Source organism: Zophobas morio, unplaced genomic scaffold, assembly GCF_036711695.1.
Source record: "Zophobas morio isolate AGI-343-1 ecotype UQ-CSIRO unplaced genomic scaffold, CSIRO_AGI_Zmor_V1 ptg000008l, whole genome shotgun sequence".
NCBI classification, from domain to species: Eukaryota; Metazoa; Arthropoda; class Insecta; order Coleoptera; family Tenebrionidae; genus Zophobas; species Zophobas morio.
Window position 1 is genome coordinate 740,224 of NW_026972113.1, and position 21,423 is coordinate 761,646.

The 21,423-nt window shown below is 31.9% G+C and overlaps 1 protein-coding gene and 1 long non-coding RNA gene across 2 annotated transcripts in view; one reads left to right on the forward strand and one right to left on the reverse strand.

The window, feature by feature from the left end:
• The first annotated feature begins 1,148 nt into the window (after positions 1-1,148).
• On the forward strand, positions 1,149-4,285 carry LOC135125510 (uncharacterized). The gene is made up of 2 exons (XM_064051171.1): positions 1,149-1,190; positions 3,854-4,285. The coding sequence occupies exons 1-2, from the start codon at positions 1,149-1,151 to the stop codon at positions 4,283-4,285; spliced, it is 474 nt and encodes a 157-aa protein (XP_063907241.1).
• Positions 4,286-16,873: 12,588 nt separating this feature from the next.
• LOC135124978 (uncharacterized) overlaps positions 16,874-21,423 on the reverse strand; it is a 37,132-nt gene continuing 32,582 nt past the window's right edge. Inside the window, exons 2-3 of the long non-coding RNA XR_010279856.1 lie at positions 17,047-17,198; positions 16,874-16,954 (exon numbers count right to left, since the gene is read on the reverse strand). This is a non-coding gene — a long non-coding RNA (uncharacterized LOC135124978). The remainder of the gene's footprint in view (positions 16,955-17,046; positions 17,199-21,423) is intronic.

Sequence of the window (21,423 nt, forward strand, 5' to 3'; positions counted from 1 at the left end):
AACTGCTAGTCGAATTTTAAACATTTTCGAAAGTTTTCTTAAAATTTAGATACAAAATCAAGTTTTAAATAAGTTGTCGTTGGGACACCATATATACCATCTCAAATAAATGGAAACGACGGAAGTTATCAAAACATAATTATAAACAAATTATTATCACAAGTAATATTTTCTCCTTCATTTAAACCTATATCATGTGTCTTGTGTAGATTTTTTTGTCAAGACGGTTTTAAGGATAAAATATTTGGAATGTCCAGTATTTCCGTTAAAAAAACTGAAGTAACCTTAAGATTTCCTCGTGACGAATTGATCAAGAACCGCAAAACTAATAAATTATGTTCTACTTTTAGTTCTTTAAAGAGATGAGTAATAATAGAGACCATAGCATGACAAGCTAAAAAATATATAATCCATATAGTTCGAAAGCTCTTCCAGTGCCAACTTGACGACGTGTTTTTGTTGGTCGCACTTTATGTTACAAATTGTTTAAACATTAGAAGTTACAAGTGTGGATCTTTTGTCTCGTTATCAGTGTTTATATTTTCGTCAATTTTATCTTCGTAACCTTTCGCTATCACTCTTCCTCTGCTGTGTTTTCTGACCACTAAAAATCGCCACTGGCCCGATTACAGCTGTTCCAACAATTGCATAATAAAAATTCCTACACATTCAACTATCGTTTTTTCGAAACCGTGTCACCGCTTTGTCACACGCCACTTTTCCAGTGGAAATCGTCGGCCCTTCCCAATTCATCGTGAAACCAGATAAGCACGAACCATTTCCGTAACTGATTCATTGTGAACATAAGGACTTCATCGGCCGTCATTCTCTACACTTTGAAAACTTGTGGCCGTGACCCCACGCAGGAATGCTTCAGACAACTTTACCTGTCTCTACACGAGTTGTGGGAGAAAGTCGCCTCTGTGAATTGCTTATTAATAAATTGCTGCATTATTCTGCCCACTTTTTGGTATATCCGCGTCCACATAATTGCTGGATAATGGAGCAAAATTCCGACCTAATCTGGTCGAATTCAGTCCAGATCCGTCCTCGTCTTCGACATTCTTGCCTCATTATAATCAATTACTGTTATTGCCTGACCCTTCGTTCTACTCTTTAACCCAATTTAGAATTTTTAACAATCGCACATGCTTGATTACGACGGCGTGTGGTGTTACATAATAGGTGATGTGAGCGCGGGAGATTAGATTAGGTTATCAGTTATCATGGTCAATGTGTTGCATATTTAGTGATCAGTTTTTGCATGTTTTGCAATTGGGGTTAGTGCATTGATGATTTGAGAGCACTTAGGAAGGTTAATTGCTGATTAGTAGTGGAGATAAGTTCGGTATTAAGTGATAATAATAGTTGTAAGCCTGATTTTAGTGATTAGTGTAAAAAATTATTGATAGAAGTGGGTTGATGGATTTTACAATTTAGGTGTGATTGAATTATTTTATTGTTGTTCTATTGTGTTATTTTCTACCTGATCTGGCCCTGTTTTCAATGCCACTTCGGCTACAGAAAGCTAATAAAATCATTTGACAGAAGATCATACGGTGTAAAAAGTTAGGTCTGCCACTTTTATTTGCCAAGACTATACATCTAGATTTTTCGAAAAAAAAAACAAAATTATATAAATCCTACTCTTTAAAGTTGTAGTCGTAAAATTTTGAGATGACGTCATCAAGTTTTTGGGGGAAATAAACAGATACATTTTTATTAGCAATTTACATAGTTACCATAACCTTAAAATGTTAGCAAGACTTCACAGTATTCAGTTTAGCAGCGAAAAAAATAGGTGACAAAAAGGTAAGAGTCGATAATAAATAATATAAAAAAGGGGACAAAAATGCCATTAGAAAAAGCCATAAAAAGTATGACAAGCAAAAGCAAAAAAGCTGACAAAAAAAGGCCAAAAACAAAGGCGACAAAAAAAATGACTTAAAGGGGAAAAACGCCTAAAAATGTTAATAAAGTCGACAAAAAAGGCAAAAAGGGTAAAAAAGTTGCAAATGAGGGACAAAAAAGGTGGCAAAAAGAGTATTTTTGATGCTGAAAAACCACAAAAATAGACCGAAAATATTTTCTATATTTTAGATAAGATTTATTCAACAAAATTTTGAGATGATGTCATCAAATGTTTGGGACGAATAAACAGATAAATTTTGATTAGCGATTTATCAGACTTGCGAGAAATTTAAAACGTTGAAAAATTTTACAGGGTGCGGTTTTGTAGGGAAAAAAAAGGTGATAAACGAAAAGAGATGGTAATAAATGTAGAAAAAGCGATAAAATATCAGAAAAAATTGATCAAAAAGGGCTCCAAAGAAGTAAAAAAGTTATCCAAAAAAACAACAAAAAGAATTACAAACAAAAAAAAGATAAGAAAAAAGGCTAAAAAAGACGATAAAGATGACAAAAAGTCGATAGAGAAAGGGTGAAAAAAAAGGGCAACAGAAAAGAGAACCAAAAAATTCAAAAAAGTTCCAAAGAAATTGCCAAAAGGCCACAAAAAGTGACAAAAATGCGAAAAAAGCGAAAAAAGCCCACTTAAAAAAACGACGACTGAAAAAAAAAACAGCCAAAAAGTATGACAAACGAAAGCACAAAAAGCGACAGAAAAAAACCACGAGAAAAAAGCCAAAAAAGATAACACAAAGGCGCCAGGAGAAAGAAAAAGACAAAAAAGAAGCCAAAAAAAAAACAGATAATGCAAAAAGGGGCCTAAAAACACCTAAAAAGATTATAAAAAGTCAAGGACAACCTAAAATATGAACAAGAAAAACATCAAAGGGCGGTAAAAAGGAGGACAGAAAACTAACAGAAAAAAGGCGAATTAAAAGAAAAAGTAACAAAAAAGCTGAAAAAGTGAAAAAAGCTACAGAAAACGTGATAAAGTATATATATGTAGATAAAAGAGGGATTACAACAATCTCAAAAAAGTGCCAAAAAGTATGACAAAATCAAAAAAAGGCGACACAAAAAAATGAAAAAAGTAAGAAAAAAATCCAAAAAAGGCGACAGACAAAAAGACGACAAAAAGGCGAAAAGAAAAGAAGATTAAAAAGTTACAAACATTAAAAAAAAACGGAGATTGAAGAGGAGGAAAATAACAAAAAATATATACCTAAATAAAACAACCACAAAAAACGACAAGCGATAAACAAATGAAAAAAAAAGGTGAGGAAAGTGCCAAAAAAAAACGATAACACCAAGGCTACAGAAAAAACAGAAAAAAAACACAACCAAATAAGCCACAAGAAAAGACAATAATACACAGGGGGATAAAAAATAGCGCCTAATTTAAAAACCTGATAAAAAACGACTAAAAAAAGATGATAGAAAAGTAGACAAAAAAAAACTACCAAACAAAAACTCAAAAAAAGGTCCCAAAAATCGCTAAAAGTGATAGAAAAAATAACAAAAAAGGCAATTAAAAAAGAGGAAGAAAAAGCGACAAAAAAGTATAACAGAAAAGGGAAGAAAAGGCGACAAAAAAAAAACAAAAAAAGGGAAAAAAACAAAAAAAGGCGACTAAAGAAAACGGTAAAAAGACGAACAGGAAGAACAAAAAAATCTAAAAAAAATAGAGATTCAACAAAAATACTACGATTAAAGAAGAATATTAAAAAGTAACAGCAAAGGTGGAATAAAGAGGGGAAAAGGAGAAACAACGCGATAAAATATATAAATAAAAAAGGGAGTAAAAGGGTGCATTTTGATATTTAAACCACAAAAATACAAAATATTTTGTACATTTTAGATAAGATTTATCCAACAAAATCTTGAGATGATGTCAAAAAATTTTTGGGAGGAATAAACAGATAAATTTTGATTAGCGATTTATCAGACTTGCGAGAAATTTAAAACTTTGAAAGATTTTACAGGGTTTGGTTTTGTAGGGAACAAAAAACAAGTAATAAAGAAACGAAAAGAGATGGTAATAAATGTAGAAAAAGCGATAAAATATCAGAAAAAATCGATCAAAAAAGTTATCCAAAAAAACGACAAAAAGAATTACAAACAAAAAAAAGATAAGAAAAAAGACGATAAAGATGACAAAAAAGTCGATAGAGAAAGGGTGAAAAAAGGGAAACAGAAAACGAAAGCACAAAAAGCGACAGAAAAAACCGACGAGAAAAAACCCAAAAAAGATAATAACACAAAGGCGCCAGGAGAAAGAAAAAAGACCAAAAAAGAAGCCAAAAAAACAGATAATGCAAAAAGGGGCCTAAAAACACCTAAAAAGACTATAAAAAGTCAAGGACAATCTAAAATATGAACAAGGAAAACATCAAAGGGCGGTAAAAAGGAGGACAGAAAACTAACAGAAAAAAGGCGAATTAAAAGAAAAAGTAACAAAAAAGCTGAAAAAATGAAAAAAGCTACAGAAAACGTGATAAAGTATATATATGTAGATAAAAGAGGGATTACAACAATCTCAAAAAAGTGCCAAATAGTATGACAAAAGCAAAAAAAGGCGACACAAAAAAATGAAAAAGTACGAAAAAAAATCCAAAAAAGGCGACAGAAAAAAAGACGACAAAAAGGCGAAAAGAAAAGAAGATTAGAAAGTTACAAAAATTAAAAAAAAAACGGCGATTGAAGAGGAGGAAAACAACAAAAAATATATACCTAAATAAAACAACCACAAAAAGCGACAAAAAGTATGAAAAACAAATGAAAAAAAAAATGGTGAGGAAAGTGCCAGAAAAAGACGATAACACCAAGGCTACAGAAAAAACAGAAAAAAACACAACCTAATAAGCCACAAGAAAAGACAATAATACACAAGGGGATAAAAAATAGCGACTAATTTAAAAACGTGATAAAAAACGATCGAGAGGAAAAAACGACTAAAAAAAGATGATACAAAAGTAGACAAAAAAAAAAACTACCAAACAAAAACTCAAAAAAGTGATAGAAAAATAACAAAAAAGGCAATTAAAAAAGAAGACTAAAAAGTGACAAAAAAGTCGAAAAACCCTTTTTTCGACTTTTTTGTCACTTTTTAGTCTTCTTTTTCTTTCATAGCACTTTTTCTCTAAAAGTGCTATGAAAGAGGAAGAAAATGCAACAAAAAAGTATAACAGGAAAGGGAAGAAATGGCGACAAAAAAAACAAAAAAAGGCGACTAAAGAAAACGGTAAAAAGACGAACAGGAAGAACAAAAAATCTAAAAAAGATAGAAATTCAACAAAAATACTACGATTAAAGAATATTAAAAAGTAACAGAAAAGGTGGAATAAAGAGGGGAAAAGGAGAAACAACGCGATAAAATATATAAATAAAAAAGGGGAGTAAAAGGGTGCATTTGATATTTAAACCACAAAAATACTAAATATTTTGTACATTTTAGATAAGATTTATCCAACAAAATCTTGAGATGATGTCAAAAAATTTTTGGGAGGAATAAACAGATACATTTTGATTAGCAATTTATCAGGCTTATGAGAAACTTAAGATGCTGAAATATTTTGCAGGATTTAATTTTGCACGGAAAGAAGGTGACGAAAAGAAAAAAGAAATAAACGTGGAAATGCGATAAAATAGAAGAAAAAGTGGATCAAAAAGGGGAAAAAAAATTACAAACAAAGAAAAAAGGCAACAGAAAAAGAAAAAAGCCAAAAAAGGGCGATCAAGCAAAAGCGATAAAAAACTAAAAAGAAAAATAACCAGCCATAAAATTGTATAGACAAAAAGGGCATTAAAAAGGCGCCAAAGAGGACGAAAAAAGCTTCGAAAAAAGACAAAAACGTGACAGAAAGGCCATTCTAATATTGATAAACGAACAAATGAAGCCGAAATAATTTCTACAAACCAAAATCAACCAAAAAGTTTCTTCTGGTAATTTCCAAAGTCCTCGAAAAATGGTCAAAAGTTTCGTTAAATAAATGACCTTTCGGAATATTTGAAAACACGAAGATAAGATTTTAATATTCTTGACAAAATTTTGACATGACATATCCACATTTTTGGAGCGAATTAACAAAAAAATTGGTCCGAAAATGGATATCCAGGGTAAAAATCAAGGCGGATTCACAAACCATTACTACGCAAAATTTTGAAGTGACGTCATCAACATGTTAATGGGGATGATCAGACAAATTTATACAATATAAAGCTAAGGTAGGTAAATTCACCCACTACAAATGGTTGTGAAACTGAACTGATTAAATAAATAAAAATTATGACGATAATTCCAGTGGTAGCGGTAAATCCAATTGTTTCAGACAAATTCTAGAAACAATAAACAATAATTCCCGTGTGCAAACTATTCCAAAAAATCCACAATTTCCAATAAATAAATGCATAAGCGTCCACTATAATCAGTACAGTCCCTCAAAACCCACACCAGAACATAAATAGTGCGAAACAAACTATCTTATCATAAAATAAACACAAAAAGACCCACACAAGCGGTTAAAAACGAAGCTATCAATCAAACAAGTAACCACCATTTAATACAACAATAAAATTTCGGCACGTATTATCTAAGTCCACTAACGAATTAGCGCAAATATCCCGATTTTTCCAAAATCTAAACATTGTTTCACAAACAATAATAATGCATGAACCAGGGATTATTTTCTTATTTATGAATGAATATTGTGATTGCGATAGCGTGCCATCCATTAATCGAAAACTAACTTTCTGTATTAAAAAAGTTTAACTTGCTTTTTTTTGCAAAATGAAGATTAAAAGAGAGCTTAAGTGGCTTTTCATGCGATTACTTCAGGAATTTTTAAACACGTCTGTATAGAGTAGAAAATATATACCAGATTTCCTTTTTCCGGCTATCTGTCCTCCAACATCATTTGACAGCTACATGTACACAATTATCATCATCCATCCAAAATTAGCACCCAATTACACAAACGACTCCGTCATTCTAAAAAAACAAATCTTTGAATTACCCATTTTTATGGTTCAATTAACACACTTAAACGTCGCTCATTTTCCGCTTATCATAATTTCGCAAACAATTATTATCCGAAAAAAGTAATAATAAAAGCGTGACAATTTCACAATGACTCGCACGTTTCCATGTAAACCGAGCACGTTTCTCGACATTTTTCAATCGCATTCTCACGTCTGATAAGTTTCTTATTAACGTCATACACCGCCTGTTTGTTACGGTGCAGATTTTTCGAATTCTTCTGGGGTAAATCGTACCCTGTGCCACACAAATCAAGAAAGCAAACGATCTGGCATTCTGCTCTCATGTAGCGATATTTATTAAACGTTTGCTCTTTGAATGTTGCAGCGCCGACGATATTTCTCTGTGTGTATCCATAAGAAGTGGAGGATTTTTTTCGAGGCGATTTAACGCTATGCAAACCGAGCTCGAGCACGTAGAAGAATAAACCAACAGGAAATGTGCAAGCTATTGTTTATTATCAAACACGGTTATGTAATATTGACAAAGAGTACCGGAAATAGGGAGTGATTGATTTTCACTCTTAACAGGGAATGGAAGAAGTGTTTCAAAACGGTATCCTTGTATCTATTTTGATCATTTTCCAAAGTGCTCGGAAAAAGTTCAAAAATTTCCTAAGGAGAAGATCGAACAATAAATGTTCCCTTTTGGCGTTTCCAGACCAAGATTTATGAAAATTCGATTTCAAATTCAATTTTTTTTAAATATTCCAAAAATGGTCCAATTTCATTTTGACGATTCTGGAAAAATAGTTAGAATTTGGGAAGAAATGAAGTCGAAAATAACATCCACAAATCGAAATCAACAAAAAAATCTCAAAGTGTTCGGAAACAAGTCAAAAATTTCGTGTATGGAAAAACTGAGCTTTCGGCACAGTTGCCTAAAAATTAATAGAAAATTCTGGGACATAAATCTCAACGAACTAATTCCAAAAATTATAGCCTCCTGATGGTTCCGAAATATTCGATTTCAAAATCAAATTTTTTTAAATATTTCAAAAATGGTCCAATTTCATTTTGACGATCACGGAAAAACCAGTGGACAGCAAAAATAAATTCTACAAGTGGAAAGCGGCCAAGAAATCTGCGGTAATTTTCGAAAGTGCTCGGAAAAAGCTCAGAAATTTCATAAGGGATTTTGAAAAATCGATTGTTTGCCAAATTTGCCTAAAAATTCACAGAAAATCTGGGATATGGATTTCGAACAAACTGATTCGAAAAACGGCCTGTTGATAGTCCCAGGCCAAGATTTCGGAAATATTTATTCGGTTTCTATTTCAAATTTTGAAAATTTCCCAAAAATGGCTCAATTTGATTTTGACTATTCTGGAGAAATGGTTGGAATTGACACAGATGTGAAGCCAAAAATAAATTCTAGAAGTCGAAAAGAACAAAAAAATCTCATTTGATAATTTTCCAAAGTGCTAGATTTCAATAAATGGGTTCAAAAAACATGGCCTTTTCATGTTTCCAGACCAAGATTTACGAAAATTGGGTTTCAAAATCGAATTTTTAAAATATACCAAAAATGGTGAAATATATCACTTTGGCGATTCTGGAAAAATGGTTGAAATTTTTGAAGAAATGAAGCGAAAAATAACTTCTGTAAATCGAAATCAACAAAAAAACTTCTTTGGATAATTTTTGAAACTGCTTGGGAGATAAAAAATTTCATTAAAAAATTGATTTTTTTTTTGTAAATTTAATTTTGGCGATTCTGCAAAATGGTTTGAATTGGAGAAGTTCCTAAACATTTACAAAAAAATTCTCGAATATAGATTTCGACGAACTGATTCGAAAAACATTTCCTAGATCACGATCTTCAAAATATTCGGTTTCAGAATAAAATTTTTAAAATATTCCACAAATGGTGATATTTCACTTTGGCTCTTCTGGAATATTTGGAAAAATGAAGCCGAAAATAACTTCTGAAACTCAAAATTAGCCACAAAATTTCTTTCGGTAATTTCCGAAAGTTCTCAGAAAAGGTCCAAAAGTTTTCATAAGGGGTTTTGAAAATTCAATTTTTTGGCGAATTTGCCTAAAAACATCAGGCGTATGAATTTCGAGGAGCTGATTCGAAAAACAGCCTGTTGATAGTCCCAGGCTAAGATGTCGGAAATATTTATTCGGTTTCTATATCAAATTTTGAAAATTTCCCAAAAATGGCTCAATTTGATTTTGACGATTCTGGAGAAATGGTTGGAATTTTCACAGATGTGAAACCAAAAATAAATTCTAGAAGTCGAAAACAACAAAAAAATCTCATTTGATAATTTTCCAAAGTGCTCGGAAAAAGTTCAAAAATTTTGGTAAGTGCGAGATTGAAAAATCGAGCTTTTAGGAAATTTGACTAAAACGCAAAATAAAAAATCCTGGGATGTAGATTTCAACAAATGGGTTCAAAAAACATGGCCTTTTCATGAGATTTACGAAAATTCGGTTTCACAATCGAATTTTTAAAATACTCTAAAAATGGTCATATGTCATTTTGGCGATTCTGGAAAAATGGTTGGAATTTTTGAAGAAATGAAGCGGAAAATAACTTCTACAAATTGAAATCAACAAAAAAACTTGTTTAGAAAATTTTCGAAACTGCTTGGAAGAAGGTCAACAATTTGAATAAAAAAAATGTTTTTTTTGTAAATTTAATTTTGGCGATTCTGCAAAATGGTTTGATTTGGAGAAGTTCCTAAAATTCACAAAAAAATTCTCGAATATAGATTTCGATGAACTGATTCAAAATACATTTCTCAAACCACGATTTTCAAAATATTCGGTTTGAAAATCAATTTTTTTAAATATTCCAAAAATGGTGACAGTGCACTTTGGCACTTCTGGAAAAATGCCTGTAATATTTGAAAAAATGAAGCCGAAAATACCTTCTGCAACTCAAAATTAGCCAAAAAATCTCTTTCGGTAATTTCCGAAAGTTCTCGAAAAAAGTTCCAAAATTTTATAAGGGGTTCTGAAAATTCGAATTTTTGGCGAATTTGCCTAAAAATCCACAAAAAATCTGGGATATGGATTTCGAACGAACTAATTCGAAAAACAGCCTATTGATAGTCCCAGGCCAAGATTTTGGAAATATTTATTCGGTTTCTATATCAAATTTTGAAAATTTACCAAAAATTGCTCAATTTGATTTTGATGATTCTGGAGAAATGGTTGGAATTTTCACAGATATGAAGCCAAAAATAAATTCTAGAAATCGAAAAGAACAAAAAAATCTCATTTGATAATTTTCCAAAGTGCTCGGAAAAAGTTCAAAAATTTTGGTAAGTGCGAGATCGAAAAATCGAGCTTTTAGGAAATTTGACTAAAAAGCGAAAGAAAAAATGCTGGGATATAGATTTCAATAAATGGGTTCAAAAAACATGGCCTTTTCATCTTTCCAGACCAAGATTTACGAAAATTGGGTTTCAAAATCGAATTTTTAAAATATTTCAAAAATGGTCAAATATATCACTTTGGCGATTCTGGAAAAATGGTTGAAATTTTTGAAGAAATGAAGCGAAAAATAACTTCTGTAAATCGAAATCAACAAAACAACTGCTTTAGATAATTTTCGAAACTGCTTGGGAGATCCAAAATTTCATTAAAAAATTGATTTTTTTTGTAAATTTAATTTTGGCGATTCTGCAAAATGGTTTGAATTGGAGAAGTTCCTAAAAATTCACAAAAAAATTCTTGAATATAGATTTCGACGAACTGATTCGAAAAACATTTCCTAGATCACGATCTTCAAAATATGCGGTTTCAAAATCAAATTTTTAAAATATTCCAAAAATGGTGATATTCCACTTTGGCGCTTCTGGAATATTTGGTAAAATGAAGCCGAAAATAACTTCTGAAACTCAAAATTAGCCACAAAATTTCTTTCGGTAATTTCCGAAAGTTCTCAGAAAAAGGTCCAAAATTTTTCATAAGGGGTTTTGAAAATTCGATTTTTTGGCGAATTTGACTAAAAATCCACAAAAAATCTGGGATATGGATTTCGAACGAACCAATTCGAAAAACAGACTGTTGATAGTCCCAGGCTAAGATTTCGGAAATATTTATTCGGTTTCTATATCAAATTTTGAAAATTTCCCAAAAATGGCTCAATTTGATTTTGAAGATTCTGGAGAAATGGTTGGAATTTTCACAGATGTGAAGCCAAAAATAAATTCTAGAAGTCGAAAACAACAAAAAAATCTCATTTGATAATTTTCCAAAGTGCTCGGAAAAAGTTCAAACATTTTGGTAAGTGGGAGATCGAAAAATCGAGCTTTTAGGAAATTTGACTAAAACGCAAAAGAAAAAATGCTAGGATATAGATTTCAAGAAATAGGGTTCAAAAACATGGCCTTTTCATGTTTCCCGACCAAGATTTACGAAAATTGGGTTTCAAAATCGAATTTTTAAAATACTCCAAAAATGGTCATGTGTCATTTTGGCGATTCTGGAAAAATTGTTGGAATTTTTGAAGAAATGAAGCGGAAAATAACTTCTACAAATCGAAATCAACAAAACAACTTCTTTAGATAGTTTTCAAAATTGCTTGGAAGAAGGAAAAAAATCATTAAAAAAATTGCATTTTTTTTGTAAATTTAATTTTGGCGATTTTGCAAAATGGTTTGAATTAGAGAAGTTTCTAAAAATTCACAAAAAATCCTCGAATATAGATTTCGACGAACTGATTCGAAAAACATTTCCCAGACCACGATCTTCAAAATATTCGGTTTCAAAGTCAAATTTTTTAAATATTACAAAAATAGTGATATTTCAGTTTGGCGCTTCTGGAAAAATGCCTGTAATATTTGAAAAAATGAAGCCGAAAATACCTTCTGCAACTCAAAATTAGCCAAAAAATCTCTTTCGGTAATTTCCGAAAGTTCTCGAAAAAAGTTCCAAAATTTTATAAGGGGTTCTGAAAATTCGATTTTTTGGCGAATTTGACTAAAAATCCACAAAAAATCTGGGATATGGATTTCGAACGAACTAATTCGAAAAACAACCTGTTGATAGTCGCAGGCCAAGATTTTGGAAATATTTATTCGGTTTCTATATCAAATTTTGAAAATTTCCCAAAAATGGCTCAATTTGATTTTGACGATTCTGGAGAAATGGTTGGATTGTTCACAGATGTGAAGCCAAAAATAAATTCTAGGAGACGAAAACAACAAAAAAAATCACTTTTGATAATTTTCCAAAGTGCTCGGAAAAAGTTCAAAAATTTTGGTGAGTGGGAGATCGAAAAATCGAGCTTTTAGGAAATTTGACTAAAAAGCAAAAGAAAAAATACTGGGATATAGATTTCAAGAAATAGGTTCAAAAACATGGCCTTTTCATGTTTCCAGACCAAGATTTACGAAAATTGGGTTTCAAAATCGAATTTTTAAAATATTTCAAAAATGGTCAAATATATCACTTTGGCGATTCTGGAACAATGGTTGAAATTTTTGAAGAAATGAAGCGAAAAATACCTTCTGTAAATCGAAATCAACAAAACAACTTCTTTAGATAATTTTCGAAACTGCTTGGAAGATCCAAAATTTCATTAAAAGTTGATTTTTTTTTGTAAATTTAATTTTGGCGATTCTGCAAAATGGTTTGAATTGGAGAAGTTCCTAAAAATTCACAAAAAAATTCTCGAATATATATTTCGACGAACTAATTCGAAAAACATTTCCTAGATCACGATCTTCAAAATATGCGGTTTCAAAATCAAATTTTTAAAATATTCCAAAAATGGCGATATTCCACTTTGGCTCTTCTGGAATATTTGGAAAAATGAAGCCGAAAATAACTTCTGAAACTCAAAATTAGCCAAAAAATCTCTTTCAGTAATTTCCGAAAGTTCTCGAAAAAAGTTCCAAAATTTCATAAGGGGTTTAGAAAATTCGATTTTTTGGCGAATTTGACTAAGAATCCACAAAAAATCTGGGGTATGGATTTCGACGAGCTGATTCGAAAAACAGCCTGTTGATAGTCCCAGGCTAAGATTTCGGAAATATTTATTCGGTTTCTATATCAAATTTTGAAAATTTCCCAAAAATGGCCCAATTTGATTTTGACGATTCTGGAGAAATGGTTGGAATTTTCACAGATGTGAAACCAAAAATAAATTCTAGAAGTCGAAAACAACAAAAAAATCTCATTTGATAATTTTCCAAAGTGCTCGGAAAAAGTTCAAAAATTTTGGTAAGTGCGAGATCGAAAAATCGAGCTTTTAGGAAATTTGACTAAAACGCAAAAAAAAAAAATGCTGGGATATAGATTTCAACAAATGGATTAAAAAAACATGGCCTTTTCATGTTTCCAGACCAAGATTTACGAAAATTGGGTTTCAAAATCGAATTTTTAAAATATTCCAAAAATGGTCAAATATATCACTTTGGCGATTCTGGAAAAATGGTTGAAATCTTTGAAGAAATGAAGCGAAAAATAACTTCTGTAAATCGAAATCAACAAAACAACTTCTTTGGATAATTTTCGAAACTGCTTGGAAGATCCAAAATTTCATTAAAAAATTGATTTTTTTTGTAAATTTAATTTTGGCGATTCTGCAAAATGGTTTGAATTGGAGAAGTTCCTAAAAATTCACAAAAAAATTCTCGAATATATATTTCGACGAACTGATTCGAAGAACATTTCCTAGATCACGATCTTCAAAATATTCGGTTACAAAATCAAATTTTTAAAATATTCCACAAATGGTGATATTCCACTTTGACTCTTCTGGAATATTTGGAAAAATGAAGCCGAAAATAACTTCTGAAACTCAAAATTAGCGACAAAATTTCTTTCGGTAATTTCCGAAAGTTCTCAGAAAAAGGTCCAAAAGTTTTCATAAGGGGTTTTGAAAATTCGATTTTTTGGCGAATTTGCCTAAAAATCCACAAAAAATCTGGGATATGGATTTCGAACGAACTAATTCGAAAAACAGCCTGTTGATAGTCCCAGGCCAAGATTTTGGAAATATTTATTCGGTTTCTATATCAAATTTTGAAAATTTCCCAAAAATGGCTCAATTTGATTTTGGCGATTCTGGAGAAATGGTTGGAATTTTCGCAGATGTGAAACCAAAAATAAATTCTAGAAGTCGGAAACAACAAAAAAATCTCATTTGATAATTTTCCAAAGTACTCGGAAAATGTTCAAAAATTTTGGTAAGTGCGAGATCGAAAAATCGAGCTTTTAGGAAATTTGACTAAAAAGCAAAAGAAAAAATATTGGGATATAGATTTCAAGAAATAGGTTCAAAAACATGGCCTTTTCATGTTTCCAGACCAAGATTTACGAAAATTGGGTTTCAAAATCGAATTTTTAAAATATTCCAAAAATGGTCAAATATATCACTTTGGCGATTCTGGAAAAATGGTTGAAATTTTTTAAGAAATGAAGCGAAAAATAACTTCTGTAAATCGAAATCAACAAAACAACTTCTTTCGATAATTTTCAAAACTGCTTGGAAGAAGGAAAAAAAAATCATTAAAAAATTGTTTTTTTTTTGTTAATTTAATTTTGGCGATTCTGCAAAATGGTTTGAATTGGAGAAGTTCCTAAAAATTCACAAAAAAATTCTCGAATATAGATTTCGACGAACTGATTCGAAAAACATTTCCCAGACCACGATCTTCAAAATATTCGGTTTCAAAGTCAAATTTTTAAAATATTCCAAAAATAGTGATATTTCACTTTGGCGCTTTTGGAAAAATGCCTGTAATATTTGAAAAAATGAAGCCGAAAATAACTTCTGCACCTCAAAATTGGCCAAAAAATCTCTTTCAGTAATTTCCGAAAGTTCTCGAAAAAAGTTCCCAAATTTCATAAGGGGTTTAGGAAATTCGATTTTTTGGCGAATTTGCCTAAAAATCCACAAAAAATCTGGGATATGGATTTCGAACGAACTAATTCGAAAAACAGCCTGTTGATAGTCCCAGGCCAAGATTTTGGAAATATTTATTCGGTTTCTATATCAAATTTTGAAAATTTCCCAAAAATGTCCCAATTTGATTTTGACGATTCTGGAGAAATGGTTGGAATGTACACAGATGTGAAGCCAAAAATGAATTCTAGGAGACGAAAACAACAAAAAAATCTCTTTTGATAATTTTCCAAAGTGCTCGGAAAAAGTTCAAAAATTTCGTAATTGGGAGATCGAAAAATCGAGCTTTTAGGAAATTTGACTAAAAAGCAAAAGAAAAAATACTGGGATATAGATTTCTAGAAATAGGTTCAAAAACATGGCCTTTTCATGTTTTCAGGCCAAGATTTACGAAAATTCGGTTTCAAAATCGAATTTTTAAAATACTCCAAAAATGGTCATATGTCATTTTGGCGATTCTGAAAATATAGTTGGAATTTTTGAAAAAATGAAGCGGAAAATAACTTCTACAAATCGAATTCAACAAAAAAACTTGTTTAGAAAATTTTCGAAACTGCTTGGAAAAACGTCAACAATTTGAATAAAAAAAATGTTTTTTTTGTAAATTTAATTTTGGCGATTCTGCAAAATGGTTTGAATTGGAGAAGTTCCTAAAATTCACAAAAAATTCTCGAATATAGATTTCAATTAACTGATTCAAAAAACATTTCCCAAACCACATTTTTCAAAATATTCGGTTTCAAAATCAAATTTTTAAAATATTCCAAAAATAGTGATATTTCACTTTGGCGCTTCTGGAAAAATGCCTGTAATATTTGAAAAAATGAAGCCGAAAATAATTTCTGCAACTCAAAATTAGCCAAAAAACTTCTTTAGATAATTTTCGAAACTGCTTGGAAGAAGGTCAAAAATTTCATTAAAAAAAATTGACTTTTGCGACTCACAATTCAATTTTCAAATAAATGAAACCGAAAAGAAATTCCGCAAGTCGAAATCAACAAAAAATCTCTTTTGGTAATTTTCAAAAGGATTCGGACGGTCAAGAATAATCATTAAAAAATTGAACTTTTGAAGAAGTTGCCTAAAAATTCATAGAAAATTCTGAGGAATAGATTTCGACGCATTTTTTTAAATATTCCAAAAATGATTGGAATTTTCGAAGACGAAACTTCTGTAAATCAAAATCAGCCAAAAAACTTCTTTAGGTAATTTTCGAAAATTCTCGAAACACGATTTTCTAATGAAATCTGGCTACATTAAATAATGTACCACCACAATAAATGTCGACAACTGTGTTCATCTATTATCACGATGACTGAGATTATTTTAGACTTAAGTATCGTAAAAATCTAAAAAGAGAAATAAAATTTAATATAAGTATTATCAACAATTTTAGCAGGAACAAATTTTTGAAATTCGATTTACTTAAGCTGCTTCTCCCTATTCTGAGGTTAATTTGAACCACAAAAATGCAAAACCCAAAATTTGCGCCATTTGGTTTTTCCCTGACGACCCCACTTGTCCCCGATTGTGTGGAAACGTTACCAACAATTTCCTCGTAAACACTGAACATTGACACTTTCGTCACGTCCAACCACTTGATTTGTGGAACGATTTATCTAATACGCGGTAACAAATTTCACATCTGATATCCAATTAATAGCCAGGTTTTACCGAAGAATTTCCCCCATTCGAGATAACTATAAACCACCAGATCTTTTCCGGAAATGTTAAAAATACCGTGAAAATAGCGTCTGAAACCACCACACCCTGGTAAATATATTTATAATGCTTAACAAATATCGTAAAGTTTTAACATTCTAAAAGCAAAGTCGGCGGTTGAAATTCTGGGAAACCTGAATGGTACTGTTGGTAGTTTTTATAACCCGCTAAGTGACAATGGTATAATTAAAGGTTGATGATAAAAGCGAGATTATCTACAGAGTGGATGTTTATATTAAACAGAAAGTATTCTTATGTACAGTGGAAAAGTATGTTAGATAGCACGATGTATGGTAGATAACATTCATAATTTTACTTGCGTAACTGTAATTATGTGTTCGGTGTACGCGCTACGCCAGACTGCGTGTGACGTGCATAACCTCAAAACTGACCACTGACCAATAAGAGCCGAGATTTCTGTAAATGTTACATATCGATTTAATCCGCGAAATAAGTTGTGTTACAAGTCGATTATTTTTATCTCCGTTTTGTATCTGATTATCTCATACCATTTGCATGCATATCCAAAGTGGTTTCTTCTCTCACCAGCCTTAACCCTCAAGGTCAGGATCAATAACTTCCCCTTCCACCAATACACGATTTGCATAACAAAATCAAACCCAGTGAGGTAGTCCCGTCGACTTTTTCTCCATCGCATCGTCTGAAACCAATAAATCAAAATCAAGTCGAAAACGCTGCAAACCGGCAGAATTTCATCAGCAAAATTATCATATTAGCTTGCAGTGTCTAGACTTCAGGTACGAGTCCTCGTGGTAAAAATACCAGTTTTCGCTTCGTCACTATGCAATAATTCATCTCATATTTCGTTTCCAACTGGCATATTTATAAAATAGTTTGCGTTCGTTTCCCCCGAAAGTGACAAAGAGACTTTGTAGCTTCTCACGTGTGCTGAAAGGACGCTTGTCGGACAAATTGCTGCAACAATTTGTCGCCATTTTCCCATTAGCAACGTGTAAATGTCTGCATAATATACCTGTTGAATGTATGCGTGGGCTTTCACGATGTTTGTGACATTATCTAAAGGTTGATGGCATTCGGTTAAGACATGCACAATCGACGGGCTTTTGTTAACAAAGCTCGAACGTTTTAATTTCTCGGCAAATATTATATTCATTGTTTTCGCAGCGGCGGTGTTGAAAGAGAGGAATTTTGTTCACCCACACATGGAATTTGCGATAACTGAGATTCATAGCGTTGCATATTAGTTTTAATGAGCGTTTCGATTCAAAAAAGGCAAGCGGAAGAATACACCCATATTTGATTTGTTCAACAGTATAATTTCGCTGGGTTGTGCTCATGTGACAATCATACGACATGTCAGATGAAGTTGGGTTAAGTAAGTCAAGTCAGGTAGGATCAGCAGTTCTTCAAAGTCCTTTAGGATTTAAAAAATACAAAATGTCCTTTCGATGGTTCCAAATCAAGTTTTTCCAAAATTCGGTTTCAAATAAAATTTTTAAAATATCTGAGAAATGGTCATATATCAATTTGACCATTTTGCCAAAAAAGCAAGGAATATATATTAGAAAAAATGAGGTCGAAAATAATTTCTTCAATTCAAAATTAACCACAAAAATAGGTATTTTTTGAAAGTTTTCGGAAAAAGATCAAAAATTTCATAAAGGGTCAAAGATTGATTTTTTGGCAAATTCACCTAAGAATCCACAAAACATTCTAGGATATAGATCTCGACGAGCTAATTCGAAAAATACGGCCATTTGACTGTCACAAATCAAGATTTTCGAAAAATATTTGGTTTCAAAATGAAATTTTTAAAATACATACATACTTATATCAAAAATGCACATCTTTCACTTTGGCGATTCTGGAAAAATTATTGCAATTTTTGAAGAAATGAAACCGAAAATAACTTCACCAAATTAAAATCAACAAAAAAACTCGTTTGCTAAGTGCTCGAAAAAGGTCAAAAATTTTATTTAAAAAAATTGAGCTTGAGTCTGTTGAGAGTTCCTAACCAAGATATAAGAAAGGGCTCGATTTCCTATTGACGATGATGGAAAAATGATTTCAATTCTAGAATAAAAATAAATTCTAGTCCTCAAATAATAATCAGAACACCATAATCCTCAAATCCTCAGAACACTAGAATCCTCAAATCCTCAGATCACCAGAATTCTCAAATCTTGAGGACACCAGAATCCTCAAATCTTCAGAAAATCATAATCCCCAACTCCTCAGAATACCAGAATCCTCAAATCCTCAGAACACCAGAATCCTCACATTCTCGGACCACCAGAATCCCCAAATCCTCAGAACACTAGAAGCCTCATACTAAGAAAACCAGAATCCTCAAATCTTGAGAACTCTAGAATCCTCATATCCTCGGAATTCCAGAAACCTCAAATCTTCAGAACACATAGTCCTCAAATCCTGAGAACTCTAGAATCCTCAAATTCTTAGAACACCAGATTCCTCAAATCCTCAGAACACCATAATCCTCAAATTTACAGAACATCAGAATCCTCAAATCTTGAGAACTCTATCGTCCTTTGAAATATATAAAAATATGCAAAATTTTCGACCAATTTTCAACGAAATTTTCGAAATTTCACTAAATACATTTTCTTGTAGTTTTCGGGCCGTAGAAGTCATATCCGTTTTCATTTCTTCGATATCTCCAACGGTTCTTCCAGAATCGTCCTTTGAAATATACAAAAATGTGCAAAATACCACCAATTTTTGAACCAATTTTCAACAAAATTTTCGAAATTTCACCAAATACATTTTTTTGTAGATTTCGGGCCCCAGATGTCATATCCGCTTTCATTTCTTCGATAACTCCAATAGTTCTTCCAGAATCGGCCTTCGAAATATACAAAAATGTGCAAAATACCACCAATTTTTGGACCAATTTTCAACAAAATTTTCGAAATTTCACTAAATACATTTTCTTGTAGTTTTCGGGCCGCCGAAGTCATTGCCGCTTTCATTTCTTCGATAACTCCAATGGTTCTTCCCGAATCGTCCTTTGAAATATACAAAAATGTGCAAAATACCACCAATTTTTGGGCCAATTTTCAACAAAATTTTCGAAATTTCACTAAATATATTTTCTTGTAGATTTCGGACCCCAGAAGTCATATCCGCTTTCATTTCTTCGATATCTCCAACGGTTCTTCCAGAATCGTCCTTTGAAATATACAAAAATGTGCAAAATACCATCAATTTTTGGACCAATTTTCAACAAAATTTTCGAAGTTTCACTAAATACATTTTCTTGTAGATTTCGGGCTCAAGAAGTCGTATCCGCTTTCATTTCTTCGATATCTCCAACGGTTTTTCCAGAATCGTCCTTTGAAATATACAAAAATGTGCAAAATACCACCAATTTTTGGACCAATTTTCAACAAAATTTTCGAAATTTCACTAAATACATTTTCTTGTAGATTTCGGGCCCCAGAAGTCATTGCCGTTTTCATTTCTTCGATAACTCCAACGGTTCTTCCAGAATCGTCCTTCGAAATATACAAAATTGTACAAAATGCCGCCAATTATTGGACCAATTTTCAACAAAATTTTCGAAATTTCACTAAATACATTTTCTTGTAGTTTTCGGGCCCCAAAAGTCATATCCGCTTTCATTTCTTCGATATCTCTAACGGTTCTTCGAGAATCGTCCTTTGAAATATACAAAAATCTGCAAAATCTCACCAATTCTTGGACCAATTTTCAACAAAATTTTCGAAATTTCACTAAATACATTTTCTTGTAGATTTCCGGCCCCAGAAGTCATATCCGCTTTCATTTCTTCGATATCTCCAACGGTTCTTCCAGAATCGTCCTTTGAAATATACAAAAATGTGTAAAATACCACCAATTTTTGGACTAATTTTCAACAAAATTTTCGAAATTTCACTGAACACATTTTCTTGTAGTTTTCGGGCCGCAGAAGTCATTGCCGCTTTCATTTCTTCGATAACTCCAATGGTTCTTCCAGAATCGTCCTTTGAAATTTATAATAATGTGCAAAATACCACCAATTTTTGGACCAATTTTCAACAAAATTTTCGAAATTTCACTAAATACATTTTCTTGTAGTTTTCGGGCCACAGAAGTCATTGCCGCTTTCATTTCTTCGATAACTCCAATGGTTCTTCCAGAATCGTCCTTTGAAATATACAAAAATGTGCAAAATACCACCAATTTTTGGACCAATTTTCAACAAAATTTTCGAAATTTCACTAAAAACATTTTCTTGAAGATTTCGGGCCCCAGAAGTCATTGCCGCTTTTATTTCTTCGATAACTCCAACGGTTCTTCCAGAATCGTCCTTTGAAATATACAAAATTGTGCAAAATGCCACCAATTCTTGGACCAATTTTCAACAAAATTTTCGAAATTTCACTAAATACATTTTCTTGTAGATTTCCGGCCCCAGAAGTCATATCCGCTTTCATTTCTTCGATATCTCCAACGATTCTTCCAGAATCGTCCTTTGAAATATACAAAAATGTGTAAAATACCACCAATTTTTGGACTAATTTTCAACAAAATTTTCGAAATTTCACTAAATACATTTTCTTGTAGTTTTCGGGCCGCAGAAGTCATTGCCGCTTTCATTTCTTCGATAACTCCAATGGTTCTTCCAGAATCGTCCTTTGAAATATACAAAAATGTGCAAAATACCACCAATTTTGGAACCAATTTTCAACAAAATTTTCGAAATTTCACTAAATACATTTTCTTGTAGATTTCGGGCCCCAGAAGTCATTGCTGCTTTCATTTCTTCGATAACTCCAACGGTTCTTCCAGAATCGTCCTTTGAAATATACAAAATTGTGCAAAATACCACCAATTCTTGGACCAATTTTCAACAAAATTTTCGAAATTTCACTAAATACATT

What these genes read in the sequence shown, in the direction of transcription:
- LOC135125510 (XM_064051171.1), top strand. Translation starts at nt 1,149, where the DNA reads ATGCTTGATTACGACGGCGTGTGGTGTTACATAATAGGTGAT. An exon ending in GGTGTTACATAATAGGTGAT is followed by an intron (nt 1,191 to 3,853) that starts GTGAGCGCGGGA and finishes GCGATTTATCAG; the next exon opens with ACTTGCGAGAAATTTAAAAC.